This window comes from Neovison vison, chromosome 6, assembly GCF_020171115.1.
Source record: "Neovison vison isolate M4711 chromosome 6, ASM_NN_V1, whole genome shotgun sequence".
In the NCBI taxonomy this organism is placed as follows: domain Eukaryota; kingdom Metazoa; phylum Chordata; class Mammalia; order Carnivora; family Mustelidae; genus Neogale; species Neogale vison.
In genome coordinates, this window is record NC_058096.1 from 107,757,712 (window position 1) to 107,778,953 (window position 21,242).

The window sequence follows — 21,242 nt, forward strand, 5'->3', positions numbered from 1 at the left end:
TATTTTTTTTAAATAAAGCATTTTGAATAACCTAGGGATATTTTATATCAGAAATTACAATCCCAACAAAGACCTTCATCTAACTGATATTTATTAAATAGTTTCTTTGAGTGAGGAATATGAGACCAGTTGTTTCCCCAGTGACCCTTCGATAATAGTTCATGGCCACATTAAAAGTTTTTATACATAATCTCAATAGCAAATACCTAATTCAGTCAGAGAAAGGTGATTAATAGTATAAGATTCTTGATTATGTTTTTGAAAATGTAATTCTTTTTTGAAAATGATGGTGATTGTTTTCTTCTTAATTTTAATGCAGAAACTTTTCAGAGTCATTGCTCCTCCTTTGAACGCAGGAAGGACGCTAACAGGTATTAATTTTCTAAGTCTTTTTTCCTCCTTTTTATATTTTAAGATATTTAAATTTCATGAAATTGGCCAATTTAATGTATACAGTATGAATTTTGATAATCTTATATAATCATATAACCACCACCATAATCAAACTATAAAAAGAGCTAAAGTTCCTTCACACTGAAGTTTCCCCTTGCCCCTTTATACTCCAGCTTTTACCCCCAGGCCATCCTCCAGGCAGTCACTGCTCTATTTTCTGACACTACTTGTCTTTTAAATGGACTCTTACAGTAGGTACTCTTTGGTGTTTTATTTCTTGCACTTAGCATAATGTTTTTGAGATCTCTCCTTGTTGTTGCATGTATTAATATTTGTTCCCTTTTATTTCCGAGTGGTATTTCACAGGTTGAATATACTGTCAGTTGTTTATTCACCAGGGGATGGACATTTGACTTGCTTCCAATTTAGAGCTGTTCTTTTTTTTTTTTTTTTCAATGATTTTATTTATTTATTTGACAGACAGAGATCACAAGTAGGCAGAGAGGCAGGCAGAGGGGTTGGGGAGCGGGACCCTGGGACCATGACCTGAGCCAAAGGCAGAGGCTTTAACCCACTGAGCCACCCAGGCACCCTTAGGGCTGTTCTAAGTAATGTTGCTACAACATGTGTGAACAAGTTTTGTTTCTAATTAAACTTAGGAGAAAATTATAGAGTTGCATGCAGTTGTAAGAAATGGCACAATAGATCATGTATACTCTTTACCCAATTTCTCCCAGTGATAACATCTTGCAAAACTAAAGCATAGTATCACAACTGGATATTCACATTGATAAAGTCGGGATACAAAACAGGTACTATGGTAATAACCATAGTATACTTTATATTGCCTTTATCCTCCATCACTGACCCTTAGCTATGAATATGTTTCTGTGTGGACATATGTGTTTATTTTTCTTGGCCAAGTATCTAAGAGTGGAATGGAGAGACTATATGGTAAATACATGGTTTGCTTTCTAAGGTACTGCTGCTTGGTTTTTCAAAATGACTGTAACATTTTGCATTTCTATCAGCAACATATGAGACTTACAGTTGTTCCATATCCTTGCAAGCACTTGGTACTGTCAGTCTATAACTCTGGAAAATTTTAGCCATTCTGGTGGGTGTGTAATGGTTATCTCGTGATTTTAATTTTTATTTCCACAGTGGTTAGTGATGTTGAACATCTTTTCATGAGCTCTTGTGCCGTACCCCCCACCCCCCGCCTTGTATGTGTGTATTTTTTAATCAGTTAACTCTTTAACACTTTTTTGGAATTAGGGAGGAGGTATTCCTGGGCTTCATATTAGTGGGTTGTAAAAGTTCCAAGTGAATGAGCCTTTGAGTTCTTTATGTAGTCTGGAAATGAGCTCTTTTTCAAGATTAGTTTTGCAGAATTTTTCTCCCAGTCTGTTGCTTAGCTTTTCATTTTTCTTAACCGTGTTTTTCGTAGAACAACAGTTTTTAGTCTTCATTAAGTTTACTTTATTCATTTTTTCTTTTGTAGTTTTGGACTTTTGGTGTTTAAGAAATCTTTGTCCAATTCAGTGTCATAAAGATTTTCTCCTCTGGTTTTTTTTTTCTATAAATTTAATAGTTTCAGCACTTATATTTAGGTCTGTATTCCATTTTGAGTTAACTTAATTTTCCTATGGGATGCAAGGTAACGTTCAAGGAATTTTTTTCCTTATAAAGCTATCAGTTTCTTTACTGTTTATTGAAAAGATACCTTGTTTCAATTGACACCTTTTTTGTTTAAAAAATTGGCAAAAATGTAATTTTGTCAAAAATCACTTGAAAATATAAGTCTCTTTCTGTGCTCTTTGTTATGTTTCCATGATTTATACGTCTGTACTTATGCCAGGAATTTACTGTTCTGACTGTTGTAGCTTTATAGTAAGTCTTGAAATCGGGTACTTAGATCTCCCAACTTTTTCTTTCTCAAAATTGTCATGACTAGTCTAGGTCCTTTGTCTTTACATATAGCCATTAAAGTTAACTCATTGCTTTCTTTTTAAAAAACAGAATTTTGTTTGAGATTGCAGTTGACCCTGTAAAATAATTTGGGGGAGATTGCCATCTTAACACTGTTGAGTCTTCTGATCTATGAATGTGATATGTTTTTCCATTTATTTTGTTTTTTTTCAAGTCACTTTGGTTTCCCAAGTTCTGCAAAAAGGCAACTGGGATTTTTATAAGCGTGCTTTGACACTATAGATCAACTTGGCGATTATTGCTGTCTTAACATCATTAAGTTCTCCAATCCATGAACATAAGATATCTTCCCATTTATTTAGGTATTGTTTAATTTTTTTCAACGATGTTTTGCAGTTTTTCAGTGTGTAAGTCATATACTTGTTTTGTTGAATCTATTCCTGTTTTACTAATTTTGATGCTATTATAAGAGGAATTGGTATTTTCATTTCATTTTTGGAATATTATTTGTGATTGTACAGAAATGAAATTGATTATTGTTTATTGACCTTGTATCCTACATTCTTGCTGAATTCATTCTGACTTTTTAAATGAATTCTGTAGAATTTTCTGCATATGTAAGATCATGTTTTTTTGTAAACAGAGATAGTTTTACTTCTTCCTTTCTAATCTGAATGCTTTCTATTTCTTTTTTCCTTCTTAATTGGCCTGGTTAGAACCTCCAATATACTATTGAATAAAGTGGCAAGAGTGGACATTTTAATCCTTTTCGTGATTTAAGAGAGAAAGCATTCAGTTTTTCGTTATTTTAATTTAATTTAATTTTTTAAAAAAGATTTTATTTATTTATTTGACAGAGATCACAAGTAGGCAGAGAGGCAGGCAGAGAGAGAGGAGGCAGCAGGCTCCCCGCGGAGCAGAGAGCCCGATGTGGGGCTTGATCCCAGGACCCGGGATCATGACCTGAGCTGAAGGCAGAGGCTTTAACCCACTGAGCCACCCAGGCGCCCCTCAGTTTTTCATTATTATATATGCTATATACTGTGAGTTTTTTGTAGATGGCCTTATCAGTTTGAAGAGTTTCATTCTTTTCCTAGTTGGATGAGTGGTTTTAATATGAAAGAATTGGATTTTATCAAATGCTGTTTTTTGCATATATTAAGATAATCTTGTGGGTTTTGTCCTTTATTTTATATGGTCTATAAGATTTGGTTGATTTTTTATATTAAGCCAATCTTATATTAGGCTAAATACCCTTTGGTATTTAGATATACACAATGGTGTATACTTCTTTTGTAGATGCTATTGGATTCAGTTTGCTGTTATTTTTTATTTTTTGAGGATTTTTATGTCTGTATTTATAAAGGATATCCTTTAGTTTTATATTCTTTCCATGTCTATTTTTGGTCCTAGTATGATGTATACTTGAAACTTGGTATAACGGCATCATGGAATGGTTTGGGAAGTGTTCTCTCTTCTGATCTTTGGAAGAGTTTATGAAGGATTGGTATTGTTTTTTAAATGTTTGGAAGAATTCAGGGGTGTCTGGGTGGCTCATTTCGGTTGAGTATCTGACTCCTGGTTTTGGCTCAGGTCATGATATCGGTTATGGAATCGAGCCCCAGGTTGGGCTCCATGTTCAGTGAGGATGGCTAGAGAGTCTCTCTCGCTCTTCTCTTACCCCCCTCCCCAACTCATGCTCTCTCTCCCCCTCCCTCCAAAAATAAAATAAATCTTTTAAAAAGGGGCATCTGGGTGGCACAGTTGGGCAAGTATCTAACTCTTGCTTTCAGTTCAAGTCATGATTTCAGGGTCATGGGATTGAGCCCTGGGTTGGGCTCCTTGCTCAGCACAGAGACTGCTTGGGTTTCTCTCTCCCTCTGCCCTTCTTCCCCACACTCATGTGCTTGCTTTCTCTAAATAAATAAATAAATCTTAAAATGTTTTGTGGAATTCATTAATGAAGCCATGTGAGCCTAGGATATTCTTAGTTGGAAGTTTTTAAGTTCAGTCCCTTATTATAGCCTGTTCCCATTATTTCATTTTGAGTCAGTTTGGGTATTTCTATGGTAATTTGTCCATTTCATCTATGTTATTTAATTTTTTGGCATATAGTGCTTATGGTATTCTTTTGTATTCTTTTATTTTTATAAGGTCAGTAGTGATTTCTTTTATTACTGATTTGAGTAATTTGAGTCATCTTGTTTCTTGGTCTGTCTAGCTAAAGGTTTGTCAATTTTGTTGGTCTTTTCAGAGAACCAATTTTTTATTTCTTTGATTTAAAAAAAATTTCCTTTCATTTTTTGTTTATTTTAACTTTAATCTTTAATATTTACTTCCTCCATCTTACTAGTTGGGTTTGATTTGCACCCCCCCCTTTTAAAAAAATTTTTATTTATTTAAGAGAGAGCATGAGAGAGAAAGAGCACAAGCAGGGGAAAGAGTAGAGGGGGAAGCAAACTCCCTCCTGAGCAGGGAGCCTAATGTGGGACTTGATCCCAGGAGTCTGGGATCATGACCTGGGCTGAAAGCAAATGCTTAACTGACTGAGCCACCCAGGTGCCCCCGTCCCCCCTTTCTTTTAGCTTTTTGAAGTAGAATTTTAGGTTATTGATTTGAAATAATTTTTCTTTTTAAAAACAAGTGTTTATATGTACAAATATTCTTCTAACTAATGCATTAGCTGCATCCCGCAAGTTTTGGTATTTTGTGCCTTTATTCTTGTTCATCTCAAAGTAACTGTTAATTTTCCTTGTGATACTGGGCTTTTTTAGAAGTATGTTATTTATTTATTTATTTATTTAATTTTTTTTTTTATTGCAACATATCTGTGATTTTCTCACATTTCCCTCTGATACTGATTTCTGATTTTATTCCATTGTGGCCAGAGAACATACTTTGTATGATTTCTGCCTTTTTGAGAGAGAAAGAGAGAGCCAGGGGTAGGGGAAAAGGGAGAGAAAGAATCTCAAGCAGACTCTATACAGAGAACAGAGCTGGACTTGGGGCTTTATTTCAGAACCTTGAGATCTTGATCTGAGCTGCAGTCAAGAGCTGGATGCTTAGTTAAGCCACTCAGGCACCCCAAGACTTATTTTGTAGCCTAACATAGGGTCTGTTCTGGAGAATATTCTTATGCACCTGAAAATAATATTTTGAATATGTTTTGTTGTTGAGTAGAATGTTCTGTAGACGTCTGTAGTTGACTTAGAGTTTTGTTTAAGGTTTCTGTTTACTGTTTATCTTCTGTTAATTGTTCTATCCATTAATGAAAGTGGATTAGTGAAGTCTCCAAGTATTACTGTTGAATTATTTATGTCTTGTTTTATAAATTTGCTTCATTTTATTTTGGAACTTTCAGTGCTTCAGCAGGCCGCTTACAATTCTGCCTTAACTTTTATTTTGCTTGTGCAGAGCCTCAAAGTCTGCTGTGAGTAGATTAGGGCTTTCCCAGGTCTTTCTTGGATATGTGTACAGCCCTGACTATACACATGTCCTTCTGGAGTTCTAGAAATAATGTTGGAGCTTTTTAAAGCCCCCTGCAGACTCCCATTATCCAGTTTTTCCTTTTAAGTTTTTTTGTTGAATTTATTCATTCTGATAATACCACCTCTGGCACCTGTAAAGTTAAACAGATGCACTGATTATTTCTTAGAGATATCCTGGGGAGGAGGTGGGTTCCAGATAGTGTTGTTTGTGTTGAGTAAGCTCTGAGTCAGGACAAAAAAAGACAAGCCTTGAGAATGGAGCTTTTAAGTGAGCTGCCAAATAGGTCACATATTTACAGTCCTCTGAGATTGAGGCTTTGGGGGAGTTCCAAACCCATTTGTTCCCTCAAGTCACCACTAGGTCACCGGTTTGTACAAGGCTGTTGGTTTTCAGAGCTGTGGTAAAACTGGGGAAAGGGCGATAGGACAGATAACATTAAAATGTCATAAAACTCACAGAAATGAAGAATACCTTTGATGGGCTCATTAATAGACTGGACATAGCCAAGGAAATAACCTCTGAGCTTGACGACGTAACAAAGTTCAAAAACTAAAAAGCCAAGAGAAGACAACTAAAAATAGTACAGAACATCCAAGTGTTCTGTGGGAACTGTGGGGCAACTACAAAAGGTATAACGCACACGTCATGGGAATATCAAAGAGGAAAAGGAAGAAAGGAACAGAAGCAGTATTTGAAGCAATAATAACTGAAGATTTCTCCAAATTAATGTCAGACACCAAACCACAGACCCAGGAAGAGAACACTAAGCAGACCAAACAGCAAAACAAAACAACAACAACAACAAAAACAACCGCACACCACACTTACGCATATCATATTTACACTGCAGAAAAGAAAAGCTAAAGATTCTGAAAGAGATCAGAGGAAAAAAAGAACTTTACTTGTAAAGGAGCAAAAATGAGAATTACATTCAATTTCTTAGAAACCATGCAAGGAAGAAGAGAGTGAAGTAAATATTTAATAAGTGTTGGGAACAAATATTTAAAGTGTTGAGAGAAAAAACCCCCATCAACATAGACTTTTGTACCCTGTAAAATTGTCCTTCAAAAGTGAAAGACAAATAGACTTTCTCAGACAAACCAAAATGGAGGGAATTTGATGCCAGGAGAACTCTTACAAGAAATATTAAAAGAAGTTCTTTAGAGAGAAAGAAAATAATATAGGTAGGAAACTCAGATCCAGAAAGGAGGATCAGAGAGTTCATAAGTGAAGATAAAACAAAAAATTTATTTTTCTTACTCTTTTTTTCCCAAAGAATGTAAAATGTACTGTAAGTATTGCAGCTTTTCAGAATGCCATCATTGTCAGTAATGATTATTGATACACAGCAGCTGATTTCATCAGGCCTGTGGCTTGGCATCCAGATACACAGTCTTATTCACCAGCAGCCTGGGTGCTGCTCCTAGCCAGAGAGTTTACGTGACTCTAACTTGAACAGGACTGTAAAGGAGAGCAGTTCCAATGCCAAGAGCATAGAAGTGACACCAGCGTGCAATCAGGCAGGCAGATTAGAACACATGGCCTTCTGGGCTTCTACGGTATAGCAAAATTTGAAGTCCAGAAAAAATAAACACAAAACAAAACAAAAAAATACTTTTTCTCCCCTAATCCTTGGGATGTTTTATGGATCTGGAAGCTTTGTGTTGCATGTAGGAAACAGTTTTGGAAATTCAATTCACAGAGGAGATAAGGACAGGGAATGGACTTGGTTCTTCCCCTACTCTGATGTTTGCTAAACATGGTGGGGGGGGGCGGCCGTGGCAGGAGTTTTATCTCTTTGCAAAAAACACTGGGCTTTGGGGGCAGAGGAGTGGACATGGTTGGCTGTTAGTGCCCCTTGCTAAGTTGGTCTGCAGAGATCTGGGCTTTGTGAGGGAAATGATCTTCCTCAAGAGGAAACTTGATTGACAAACAGGGAAACTATGAGTACTAGAGAAAACCCAACCTGGTCCCACTCCAACAAGCCACTGCTGAGGACCTAAGCCTTTTACTAGAAAAAGGGGGCCTTCTCAGGGGTGCTCAGTCTTTTCAAAGATAATAGCATGACAGCCAACATTTAGAGGAATGAGTGTGCTGCCAGAACTCTGGAATCCTGCAAAGAAACCAAGAGCTCAGCTCCAACAGTAGTTTCTAGAAACATGCCCTGTGGTTTTCTTGGGATGTGCCCCCACTTTGACAAACTGCTCTGCCATAAGCCACTGCAAATGGCATCCTCTGAGCATGAAGCAAGAGATGCTGCAGCACTGGGGCCTGGACTACAATCCTGGGGTTTAATTGGAGGGGTATGCTTTTCCCTTAAGGCTGCTGAGGTCATGAACCCACTCTCCTGCATCCTTCTGAACACCGCAGATACTGATCACACCACAAACAAGATTCAAACTGTTTGGTGTAAGAAAACCTCTGTTTTTCTTATTCTTAATTCATCTGTCAAATAATAGTTAAAGATAATAATAACAACAATGGATTTGATAGTGTGTGTACATATACTTGTGTGTGTATATGTTTATATATAAATGAAATAAATAACTGCACGAATACAAAGTACAGAAGGGAGGAATTAAGAGTGTTTTGTTAGAATAAGATAGTTATACTACCGGTGAAGCATTATAATGTTATTTAGAAGTAGATTTGGATTGGTAGTAAATCTGTGTTGCAAACTTGAGAGCAACAACTAAAAAATGGATGCATAATTGATATACTAGGAAAAGGGAAAAATAGAGTACTATAAAATGTTCAGTTAAAATCGCAAAAGTCAAAAAAAGTGTTGAGGACAAAAATAGGAATAAAAAATATGGACAAGAAATAGAAAACAGTAATAATATAGTAGATATTAATCCAAATATAGATCAGTAATCACTTAATCCATAGTATAAATATACTAATTAAAAGAGATTATTAACATGGATCCAAAAAAAAAGACAACGAAAACTTGTATATAAGAAACCCATTTTAAATATAAAGACACATTAAAGAAACAGAAAGATATACCACAGTTAACTCTAATCAAAAGAAAGCAGGAGTAACTATATGAATTTCAGACAGAGCCAACTTCAGAACAAAGAAATTTATTAGGGATAAAGGGGGCATTATATGATGATTAAGGGATTAATACTCTAAGAAGACATAACAATCCATAATGTGCATGCACCTAATAACAGTGCCAAAATACATGAGGTAAAAACTGATAAATAGTGAGGAGAAGTAGATAAATCCACAATTACAGTTGCAGATTTTAACACTCCTGTATCAGAAATGGACAGATCCAGCAGGCAGAAATTAGTAAGGGCATAGGTGAACTCAGCAGAACCTTCATTCAACTGGATATTATTAGCATCTGTGAGCTACTTCATTCAACAATAACAGATTACGCATTATTTTCAAGATCACGTGAAACATTTACTAATAAGATAGACCACATTCAGGGCCATAAAACACAGTTTAAGAAATGTAAAAGAACAGAAATCATACAATGCCTGTTCTCAGACCACAGTAGAATTAAACTAGACAACAAGGGAAGGAACACTGGAAAATTCAAAAGATACATAGAGATTAACCAATATACTTCTAAGTAACACAGGAAACAAAGGAGAAATCTCAAGAAATTTAAGATTCTTTTTAATTAAATGAAAATACTCATAATATGTAAGATGCAGCAAAAGCAGCTCTGAGGGAAATTTATAACATTGAATGCATAAATAAGAAAAGTAGAAAGATTTTGGGACGCCTGGGTGGCTCAGTTGGTTGGACGACTGCCTTCGGCTCAGGGTGTGATCCTGGAGTCCCGGGATCGAGTCCCACATCAGGCTTCCAGCTCCATGGGGAGTCTGCTTCGCTCTCTGACCTTCTCCTCGCTCATGCTCTCTCTCACTGTCTCTCTCTCTCAAATAAATAAATAAAAAATCTTTAAAAAAAAAAAACAGAAAAGTAGAAAGATTTAAAATCAATACTCTAAGGCTTTTACTTCAGGAATTTAGAAAAAGAAGAGCAAATTAAGTCCAAAATTAGCAAAGAAAAGAAATAATAAACATTGGATCATAAATCCATGAAATTAAAAACAGGAGATCAATAGAAAAAAGTGTTGACTTTTTTTGAAAATCTATTTCTTTGAAAAGATCAGTAAAACTGATTAACCTTCTAGTCATGCCAACAAAGAGAAAAGACACAAATTACTAATATTAGAAATGAAAGAGAAGACATCAGTACAGATCCCATGGATATTAAAAGGAGAAGAAAGGAACATTATGAATACCTAGGTATCCACAAATTTGATAACTCTCATGAAATAGACTAATTCTTTGAAGGATACAATTTGCCAAGGCTTACACAAGAAGAAATTGACAATCTGAATAGACTTACATCTATTACGGAAATTATGGAAAACTACATCAATTATGGAAATTGGATCAATGATTAATAACCTTGAACAGAAGTGCCAGATGAGTTTCACTGGTAGATGAGTTTCACTGGTAAATTCTACCAAACATTTAAGAAAGAAATTACACCAATTCTCTACAATCTCTTCTAAAAGGTAGGACTAAGGGAATACTTATAACTTATTCTGTGAGCCCACTTAATGCCCTAATAGCAAAAGCAGACAAAAATATTATAGGGAAAGAAAAGACAAGTGTTTCTCATGAGCATAGATGTAGAAATCCTCAATAAAATATTAGCAAGTTGAATACAAAAATGTATAACAAGAATTATTCACTACAGCCAAGTAAGACTTATCCCAGGTATACATGGCTCCTTCAGTATTTGAAAATTAATTAATGTATTCCATCCCATCAATAAGGAAGAGAAGAAAAATCTCATGATCATAATAACAGATCCAGAAAAGGCATTTGACAAAATCCAACACCCATTCACAAAAAAGCTCTCAGTAATTTAGGAATAGATGAAAATGTTCTCAACTTGATAAAGACCATCTATTAAAAAAACTATAGCTAACATCCTACTTAATGGTGAGAAATTCGAAGCTTTACTACAAAATCAGGGACAAGGCAAGGATGTCCCCTTCTTACTGTTGCTTTCAACATCATACTGGAAGTCCTATGTAATACAAAAAGACAAGAAAAGAAAAAGAAGGTTATAGAGTTTGTGAAGGAAAAAACAAAACTGTTCCTAGGTGACATCATTTATATAGAAAATCTGAAAGAATTGACCAAAAAACTCCTGGAACTATAAGCAATTTTAGCGAAGTTGCAGGGTGTAAGGTTAATATACGAAAGGCAATTGCTTTACTATATACATTTGCAATAAATAAGTGGAATTTGAAATGACAAACACTACCATTTATATTAGCCCCCTAAAAAATGAATGACACATGAATAAATATAACAAAATATGAACAAAATCCATATGAGGAACTGATGAAAGATGAAAGAACTAAATAAATGGAAGGATATTCCATGTTCATGGAATGGAAACCTCAGTATTGTCAAGATATCATTTTTTTTTCTCAACTTGTTATACAGATTCAGATATAATCCCAATCAGAATCCCAGGTAAGTTACTTTTTGGATATTGATAAACTGATTCTAAAATTTATATGGAGAGACAAAAGACGCAGAAGAGCTATATTGAGAGAACAACAGAGCTGTCAGACTGACACTACCCAAGACTTAGTATAAAAGCTACAACAATTGAGACAGGGTGGTACTGGCAAAAAAAAAAAGTGAGTAGAACAGAATAGAGAGCCCCAAAATAGACTCCCACAAATATAGTCAAGTGAACTTTGACAACGAAGCAAAGACAATGCATTGGACAAAGGTAGTCTTTCCAACAAATAGTGCTAGGACAACTGGACATCCATACACCAAAAAAAAAAAAAAAATGAGAAACAGAATTTACACCCTTTACAAAAATGAGTCCAAAATGGATTTTAGACCTAATTATAGAATGCAAAACTAGGGGAACATCTAGAAGATAGCATATGAGACAACCCAATTGTCTGTGGTTATGGTGATGAATTTTTTGATAAGGCAGCATTCAATGGAAAGAAGGTACCGTCCATGAAAGAAATAATAAGCTGGACTTTGTTAAAATTAAAAACTTGTGCTCTATAAAAGACAGTATTAAGAGAAAATAATCCACAGATTGGGAGAAAATATTTGCAGAAGACTGTTACGCAAAGTATACAAAGAACTCTTGAAACTCAGCAATAAGAAGATGAGCAACTGGATTTTTAAAATGGACAAATGATCTGAATAGACATCTCACCAAAGAAGATACAGAGAGGTCAAGTAAGCATATGAAAAGATGTGCAACATCATTAGGCCAGTAAAAATTAAAACAGCAAGATAACCACTACATGCCTGTTGGAATGGCTAAAATCTGTAACAATGACAACACCAAATTCCGGCAGTGATTTGGAGCAGCAGGAACTCTCATTAGTTGCTGGTGGGAATGCATAATGGTACAGCCACTGTGGGAGACAGTTGGGCAGTTTCTAACTAAACTGTGTGATCCAGTAATTACTGCTCTTTTGTTTTTACCTAAAGTAGTTGAAGAACTGCTGTCCACACAAAAACCTGCACACAGATGTTCATAGTATCTCTCTTTATAATTCCCAAATTTGGAAGCAACCAAGATGTACATTAGTAGGTGAATGGATAAACTGTGGCACATCTGTAGTGTGGAATATTATTCAGCACTAAAAAGATATGAAGTGTCAAGGTATGAAAAGACGTGGGGGAAACGTAAATGCCTATCACTAGTGAAAGAAGCCCAGCTGAAAAGGCTGCATATTCTGTGATTCCAATTACATGACATTGTGGAAAAGGCAAAACTATGGAGACAATAAAAGAATCCGTGTTTGCTAGGGCTTGATGGAGAGGGAGGGATGAATAGGCTGAGCACAGAGGACTTTAGAGTCTGTGTACAGTACTGTAATGGTGTTTGTACATCAGCATACATTTACCAAAATCCATAGAGTGCACGACATTAAGAGTAAACCTTAATGTAAACTGCGGACTTCATGTGATGATGTGTCACTGTAGATTCATTGATGATAGGAAATGTACCACTCTGGAGCAGATGTTGATAGAGGAAGAGATTGTGTGGTGTAGAGGTAGGGCATATGGGAAATCTCTATTCCTTCCTCTCAATTTTGCTTTGAACCTAGTGAAACTTCTCTAAAAAATGAAGTTTATTAATTTTTTAAAAGTTTCAAAAAGGAATTGAAGCAGTATGTAATTATTTGTATAATTTTGAGCAATTCAAGTTTATTTGTGCTTCAAACAGCATAGATTTGGAGTACTTAGAAAAGATTACTGATTAAGAGAGGTACACTTGCTTGCATTATGCCTGTTATTCATGTATCAAAAATAAAAACTTCAGCTTATCGTCACTGTTACCAATTACAGATTCCTATAATCTGCACACCATAAGAATTACTGATCACTTGATCCATTCTTGAGTCTCCTGCTCTGTTCTATGTTGCCCCTAACCCCTTGGCCTAAAACTAATCTTAGTCTCTTACTTGTGAGCAGTTGCTTTCTCAGCCCTAGAGCACAGTAAGTAGTAAGAGTCCATGTTACAAATGAGAAGACATTATAGTTATACCTTAATACTACTTAATTGGTCTTTAACTCATCAACTCATTGCCTGTTCTACACCTTCCCCTGGTCCCAAGCTACTGGTTAAGCCAACAGTGCATGGTTCTCTACCCTCAGATGTACGCCTTCTACTGTAACCTTGTTTGACTCATGGATTCTGTATCTGTGAAAAGAATCTAACGGAAATTCTAAAAACAAGAATTAAAGTGGTCTTATCTCAAATTGTGTATTGTTTAGGGAGATACCTTAATTGCCAAGTTTTATTTTTCTCCACATAAAGATTGTATTTCTGAAAAGGTTTTGAGAGGTAATTGCTGAAGATACTTTTCTATTTCAGATGAGCAAGTTGTTATGGGCAACAAGCTTCTTGTATATATTAGGTAAGAGATCTGTTTAAAAAAACTTATTTGTGTTCTCCTTCCATAACCGCCTCTCCCTGCCCCCCTCACCATATTCTTATAGGTGTCGTCATCTCCTCTATGTATAGTGCTTTCCATGTTTCCGTGTTCACATGTACAGTATGATTCTCAACTGCGGGTGATTTTGTGCCCCCTCATTGAACCCCCCCCTCCCACCCTGAGTTTCTGCAATATTTAGAGTCATTTTTGTTTGTCACAGCTGGGGCTGGGGGAGGGATGCAGCTGGCATCTTGGGGGTGGTGGCCAGAGATGTTGCTGGCGTCCTCCTGTGCACAGGGTAGTCCACACAATGAAGAATTGTCTCTGTCAAAATATCAATAAGACTGAGGTTGAGAAAGGCTGGCGGTGGAGTATTTTACATTTACTACTGTCAGCTCTGCGATGTGTTGTCTCTGTTTTATATAAAAGGGCAAGAGATATGTTTAGATCTTGAGAAAGTTAGTGACAGAGGTTAAGCTGTGAACTGTTTATCTCCTTACTCTCCCAACAGGAGACTGTGCAGGCTCAGAATTGTGTCCTGATAGAACTTTAAGACAGATGACTGGCTGCCAGACTAGCAGGCAGGAAGATGGCAGAACCTGCCACAGTGTTATTGTAGCTCCTATCTAGTTTCAGAGTTAGCTTTGAGACTTGTTTCACACTTGTTACATTGATTCTTGAAAACAGTACAGCATCTGCCTGGTACTCTATTATCTGTACTTTACACTTCTTAGAAGATGCTCTCCCTAATCCAACATTCAGAATTGATGACTAGTTCAAGAAGTTTAAGATCAGTCTCCACCCCCCACCTCCGCCAGTGAGGACATACTCAGAAGACATCTTTATAGTTCAGCCCACAAGGCATAACCCATAAAGCATTAGCTATAAGGAAGGTCTGATTTAGAAGTAAAACTGAGCAGTTAATTTCTCATCAGGTCCTCCTCTCCCTGAAGACTTGTCCTATTGAGGACATTTTCCACACACTGGTTAGCCTAGCTCATTCCCTGGCTTTGATCACTGTTCTTAGAGCCACTGGCTCAAAGTCCCTGAGAACATTAGGCTTTTTGCCGGTAAATCATAGTGCAGTGGTGCTATTAGGCTTTTTCTGGTGCTGGGTGTGAGACCTTCAGATAGTCTGTTCTCATTCCTTTCTGTCCACTTCTGCAGCCTGGGTTTTTCTTAGGAAAAATGAGGAGAAATGAAAGTGCTTACTCTGTCACGGGATGTGTTCTTTCACCACCATCCCTGTTGGCCCCAGTTTCTGAACGGGCTCTCATCTTGATCGAATTTGAACTTGACCTGACAAAAGCTGAGCCTGCTTAAAAATCAAATGACTATGTTGGGTTTGAGAAATAGTGTGCTACCTGAAGTCAGCCCACTACAAAGTCACCAACTCTGTTCTCTTTCTTTTCTCCTAGCTGTTGTCTTGCAGGCCGAGCCTATCCCCTTGGTGATATCCCTGAAGATCTTGTTCCCTTGGTTAAAAACCAGGTTGGTGCTATTTCCACAGCATTTTTATGATCACTTCTTGTTAAATGCAAGAAAGAGGAACTGTAATTGAGGGTTACATGTGAGTCAGGAGCTGTCTGCAGTGGTAGCAGAGAGCCTCCCCCCTCATCACGGCCGCCAGGAATTAGAGCTGAGACAGGTTAGAAAAGTTATTAAGTGGTAGCAATTTAGGCCAAATTTGACCTGCCCTTATTTTGTCCAAATGGGAATCCTTGCTTCAGCAAGATACTTTGTAAGGAGAAAAAATAATCAACATTTCTTTCAACTTGCAGGTTTTTGAATTTCTGATTCGCTTGCATTCAGCAGAAGCTTCCCCCGAGGAAGAAATCTACCCCTACGTTCGGACTCTGCTACATTTTGACACAAGAGAATTTCTAAATGTATTGGCACTGGTAAGAGCTAATATGATTTTAAGGTATTTTTAGAGGAAACAGGGTGATAAATTCTTTTTAATAGAAAGAAGGATGTGTATGCAGGTACAATTTTTATGCCCTAACAGTGAGCAGTAAACATTTTAACATGTTTAATTTTGTTCTGCCCCCCATATTTCCTAATTCTTTATCTCCCTTCCTTCCATCCCACTTCCCTCCCTCCCATCCTCCCTCCCATCTTCCCCTGTGTCTGTCTCTTTCTACCACATCCTTATCAAAAAGTTAAAGCAGTATTAGATATGTGTAGCATGTTTGGTTTCATAAATTATAGTAGTTGACATACTGAATATGGAAGAAGGCTCTGACGGACTTGTAGTGGTGATGATTGTGGAAATCACTGGAGTCTAAATGGAACATGGAAGCTTCCTGCTAAAAAAGTGATGTTATGCATATTTAATTAAAGATGGATTTGAGTGAGCCAGGTTCTCCATGCAAATGCTCCCAAGGGAATAATTATGTAATATATATATTATATAATATATCGTTCCAATTAAATAGGATTATAATGTTTTTAAAAAATATTTTGATAACATGAACAGAGTTTATATTACAGTGTTTAGTGAAGCCGGAGCCTCACAATGTATAAGACGCACACAAATGTTATATATACAAGGTATTTAGAGAAGAAAGACCAGAAGGAAATACAACTAAATATTGTTAGTGATTAACTGTGAAATGGGGCAAATTTCTCTAATGATCGTACATTTATAAGTTGAATAATGTAATAAACTGTTAAAAAATGCCTGTGAGAAGGAAAAGATTCCCAATTATATTATACTTTTAATTGATTTATTTGAATATCTGACATCAGAAGTGGTAATTTTAATTGCACAGAAAGAAGGGAGAAGAGACTTAGAAGTGGAAGTCCGACCTAGTTGGTTTAAGAAACTTTAGAGAACATAAGGGTACTTGCTATCCAGCATGCAGAAAATGAGAAAGAGAAAGTCGTGAGCAGGGTTACAGAAAGAGTGCTGGAGAGCAACAAAAAATTCTAACTCATTTTCATTTTTGTAAGGGCTCTGGTAGCACTGAAGACCATGTGGAATTGTGCTGACATCTGAATTATGTTATGAGGATTGACAGTAAGGCTGTAGTACAATCTCATTTGCTTGACAAATAGTTGAGCACCTAGTATATCACATGGTCTGTACTGTCTGGGGTGTACCATTGCCTTACAAGCTCTAAAGCCTGTGTTGGTGGAGAATGTAGAGGATGTAGACTTTGAGATCAGTAATTATGCACAATGCAGTGCTGCCATTGGAGAAGTGCAGGATGCCGTGCTCACCCCTACGAGAGAATCTCATGGGAGGTTTGTTAAAGAAGTTTTCTTATAGGAAATGATGTCCATGTGAGTCTCAAAGGATGAATAGAAGTTAGGTTAAGGTTAGGGGAAAATATTCTTGGAAGGAGGACAAAATATGTAAAAAGACCTGGAAACAAGACAGAGCAAGGTAGGCTCAAGGAATTGGGCGGCGGGGAGGGGGGAATCAGTGTGACCACATCCCAAAGTGTATGGAAGCCTATAGTAAGAAACAAATCTGAAGAGGTAGCTGAAGATGGAGTTTTGTAACCCATGGTGAGAAGTTTGGATTTTACGCTGGAGCAGTAGGTAGCCACTAAAACATTTTAGGCAAAGGAATATCACGATTTATAGTTTAGGAAAATTCCCTCTGACTATTGTATGAAAATGGGTTGAAATAAGACAACTTTAAAGGCAAGAAGATCTGTTAGCAAATTTTTGTACTTACTAAGTAGAAGGTAAGGGTGCCTGGGTGGCTCAGTGGGTTAAGCGTCTGCCTTTGGCTCAGGTTATGATCCCAGAGTCCCAGGATTGAGCCCCACATTGGTCTCCCTGCTCAGTGGGGAATCTGCTTCTCCCTCTCCCTCAGCCCCTACCCCTGTTCTTTGTCTCTCTCTCTCTCAGATAGATGAAATCTTAAAAGAATAGGTAGAAGATTAAAGGTGACTTGAATTAGGGCAGTGACTCTAGGCATAATAAGACGTGAAAGGATTTGAAAGATATTTTAGGAAGCAAATTGGCCTTAAACTTGGGACTTACTGCATAGTTGGATGTGAAGGTTAAGACAAATGGGAAGCATCAAAGATTCCTAGATTTCTGACTTGGTTAACTGGATGTATAGTGGTTTATATATTCAGTAGGCAATCAGGAGAAACCAATTTCTTGGGAGATGAGGGGGTAGGACAGGGTTATGGTGAGGGATGGGGGAGTACAGATATTAATTCTCCTTTGGACTTAATGAATTTGAAATGCCTGAAAGATATGTGGAGGTTTTCTTCCGTGCTTGTATCAAGTGTTGGTCGCAAGCCCAAGTACCAGAGCTGGAGAAATTGGTAAGGCCTAGGATCTGAAATCCTGAATTCACTACCTATTTTGCTATGATTGATTGATCATATAACTTTCCTAATTCAGTTAATATATCTTAATAAAAACATTTTCAGGGAGACACAAAATAATTTACATGACAGATTTTTAAATCACATTTTACCACCTTTTTTCATTTAGGAATATTTTCAAGTAAAGTTTTAAAATTTTAGCTTCCTTGAGGTATAATTTATGCTAAATGTAGTTCATCCATTTCAAGAGAAGACTTTGACAAATGTATAGTCTTGTGACCTCTCCTGCAATCCAGATATGGAACACTTCCATGACACTTGCAGTTTTGTGGTTAGTCTCAAACCCCATCCACTGCCAGTTCCCAATTTGCTTTCTAACACTGAAATTTTGCCTTTTCCAGAATGTCCTATAAATAAAATCATAAGCTTTGTAGTTTTGGCAGCTTCTTTCACTTAAAATAATGCTTTTGATATTTATCAATGCTGTTGCTTATATCAATAGGTTGTTCCCTTTTTTGAAGTTTTTATTGAAATTCCAGTTAGTTAACATACAGTGTAATATTAGTTTCAGGTGTATGGTATAGTGACCCACTACTTCCATGAACCCATGCTCATCACAACATGTATACGCTTTTATCCCCACCCCCGATTTCCCCCATCCCTGCCCACCCACCTCACCTCTGGTAACCATTAGTTTGTTCTCTAGAGTTAACAGATCACTTCTTTGTTTGCCTCTCTCTCTTTTATTCCCTTTGCTTGTTTGTTCTGTTTCTTAAATTCCACATATGAGTGAAATCATATGGTATTAGTCTTTCTCTATGTTCACTTAGGTAATACTCTCTAGCTGCATCTGTGCCATTGTAAATGGAAAGATTTCATTCTTTTTTATGGCTGAGTACTATCCCATTGTGTGTATATACCATATCCTTTTTCTCTATTCATCAATCGGTAGACTCTTGAGCTGTATCCATAATTTGGCTATCGTAGATAATGCTGCTATAAACATCAGAATGCGTGTATCCCTTTGATTTAGTATTTTTTTTATTCTTTGGGTAAATAAATACTCAGTCGTGCAATTGCTGGGTTGTGGGATAATTCTAACGTTCTGAGGAACCTCATACTGTTTTCCATCATGGCGGCACCAGTTTGCATTCCCCCACAGTGCGAGAGGGTTCCCTTTTCTCCACATCCTTGCCAATAACTGTTGTTTCTGTGTTGTTGATGTTAGCCATTCTGACAGGTGTGAGGTGATACCTCATTGTAGTTTTTGATTTGCATTTCCCTGAGTGAGGTTGAGCATCTTTTCATGTGTCTGTTGGCTGTCTGTATGTCTTGGAGAAATGTCTGTTCATGTCTTCTGCCCATTTTTTAATTGTATTTTTTTTTAGGTGTTGAGTTTTAAAAGTTCTTTATGTATTGTGGATATTAACGCTTTATCAGATACATCATTTGCAAATATCTTCTCCCATTCCATAGGTTGCCTTTTAGTTTTATTGTTTGTTTCCTTCACTGTCCAGAAGCTTTTTAATTTTTTTTTTAATATTTTATTTATTTGTCAGAGAGAGAGAGGGAGCAAGAGCAAGCACAGGCAGACAGAATGGCAGGCAGAGACAGAGGGAGCAGCAGGCTCCCTGCCGAGCAAGGAGCCCGATGTGGGACTCGATCCCAGGACACTGGGATCATGACCCGAGCCGAAGGCAGCTGCTTAACCAACTGAGCCACCCAGGCATCCCAGAAGCTTTTTAATTTAATGTAGTCTCAGTAGTTAATGTTTGGTTTTGTTTCCAGTACCTCAGGAGACACATCTAGAAAGAAGTTGCTATGGCTGATGTCCAAGAAGTTACTGCCTGTGCTCTCCTCTAGGATTTTTTGGTTTCTGGTGTTATATTTAAGTCCTAATTAATTTTGAGTTAATTCTTGTGTATGGTGTAAGAAATTGTTCCAGTTTTATTCTTTTGCAGGTGGCTGTCCAGTTTTCCCAACACCATTTGTTGAAGACACTGTTTTTTTCCCCCATTGGATATTCTTGCCTGCTTTGTTGAGAATTATGGGTTCATTTGTGGGTTTTCTATTCTGTTGCATTGATCTACATGTCTGTTTTTGTATCAGCACCATAGTGGTTTGATTACAGCTTTGTACTATAACTTAAAGTCCAGAAATGTGATGTCTATAGCTTTGCTTTTTTTTTTTTTTCCCCAAGATTGCATTGGCTATTTAGGATCTTTCATGGTTCCATACAAACTGTAGGATTGTTTGTTCTAGCTCTGTGAAGAATGCTGATGGTATTTTAATTGGGATTGCATTAAATCTGTCGATTTCTTTGGGTAGTAGAGATTTTTAACAGTATTTTTCTAGGCGTGCCTCGGTGGCTTAGTCAGTTAGGCGTCTGCCCAGGGTCTTGGGATTGAGCCCTGCATTGGGCTCCTTACTCAGTAGGGAGTCTGCTTCTCCCTCTCCCTCTAACTGCTGCTCCCCCTGCTATCTCTGTCAAATAAATAAATAAAAACATTTAAAAAAAAATACACCTGTTTTTCCCCATCCATGAGCATGGAATAGCTTTCCATTGTGTCATCTTCAGTTTCTTCCATCAGTATTTTACAGTTTTCAGAGTACAGGTCTTTCACCTCTTTCATTAGATTTATTTCTAGATATCTTACTGGTTTTGGTGCGGTTGATTCCTTAATTTCTCTTTCTGCTGCTTCATTATTGGTGTTTAGAAATGCAACAGATTTCTGTACATTTATTTTATATACTGCAACTTTGCAATTTTACTGAATTTGTTTATCAGTTCTAGCAGTTTTTGGTTGAGTCTTTAGGGTTTTCTATATATAGTGTCATGTCATCTGCAAATAATGACAGTTTTACTTGTTCCTTGCCAATTTGCATGCCTTTTATTCCTTTTTGTTATCTGATTGCTAAGGCTAGAACCTCTAGTACTATGTTGAATAAAAAAGGTGAGAGTGGACATCCTCATTTTGTTCCTGACCTAGAGGAAAAGCTGCCAGTTTTTCTCCATGTAGGATGATATTAACTGTGGGCTTTTCTTATATGGCCTTTTTTATGTTGAGGTATGTTTCCTCTAAACCTCCTTTGTTGGGAGTTTTTTTTTTTTTTTTTTTAAGATTTTATTTATTTATTTGACAGAGATCACAAGTAGG

General features: G+C 36.9%; 1 protein-coding gene across 4 annotated transcripts in view; it reads left to right on the plus strand.

Moving 5' to 3' along the window:
- Window positions 1-21,242, plus strand: part of VPS8 (VPS8 subunit of CORVET complex) — a 254,482-nt gene that overhangs the window by 94,104 nt on the left and 139,136 nt on the right. For all 4 annotated transcript variants that reach the window (XM_044251922.1, XM_044251925.1, XM_044251923.1 and 1 more), the window contains 4 exons: window positions 320-371; window positions 13,729-13,771; window positions 15,208-15,280; window positions 15,571-15,690. In XM_044251922.1, coding sequence (XP_044107857.1) covers window positions 320-371; window positions 13,729-13,771; window positions 15,208-15,280; window positions 15,571-15,690 — 288 coding nt within the window. The remainder of the gene's footprint in view (window positions 1-319; window positions 372-13,728; window positions 13,772-15,207; window positions 15,281-15,570; window positions 15,691-21,242) is intronic.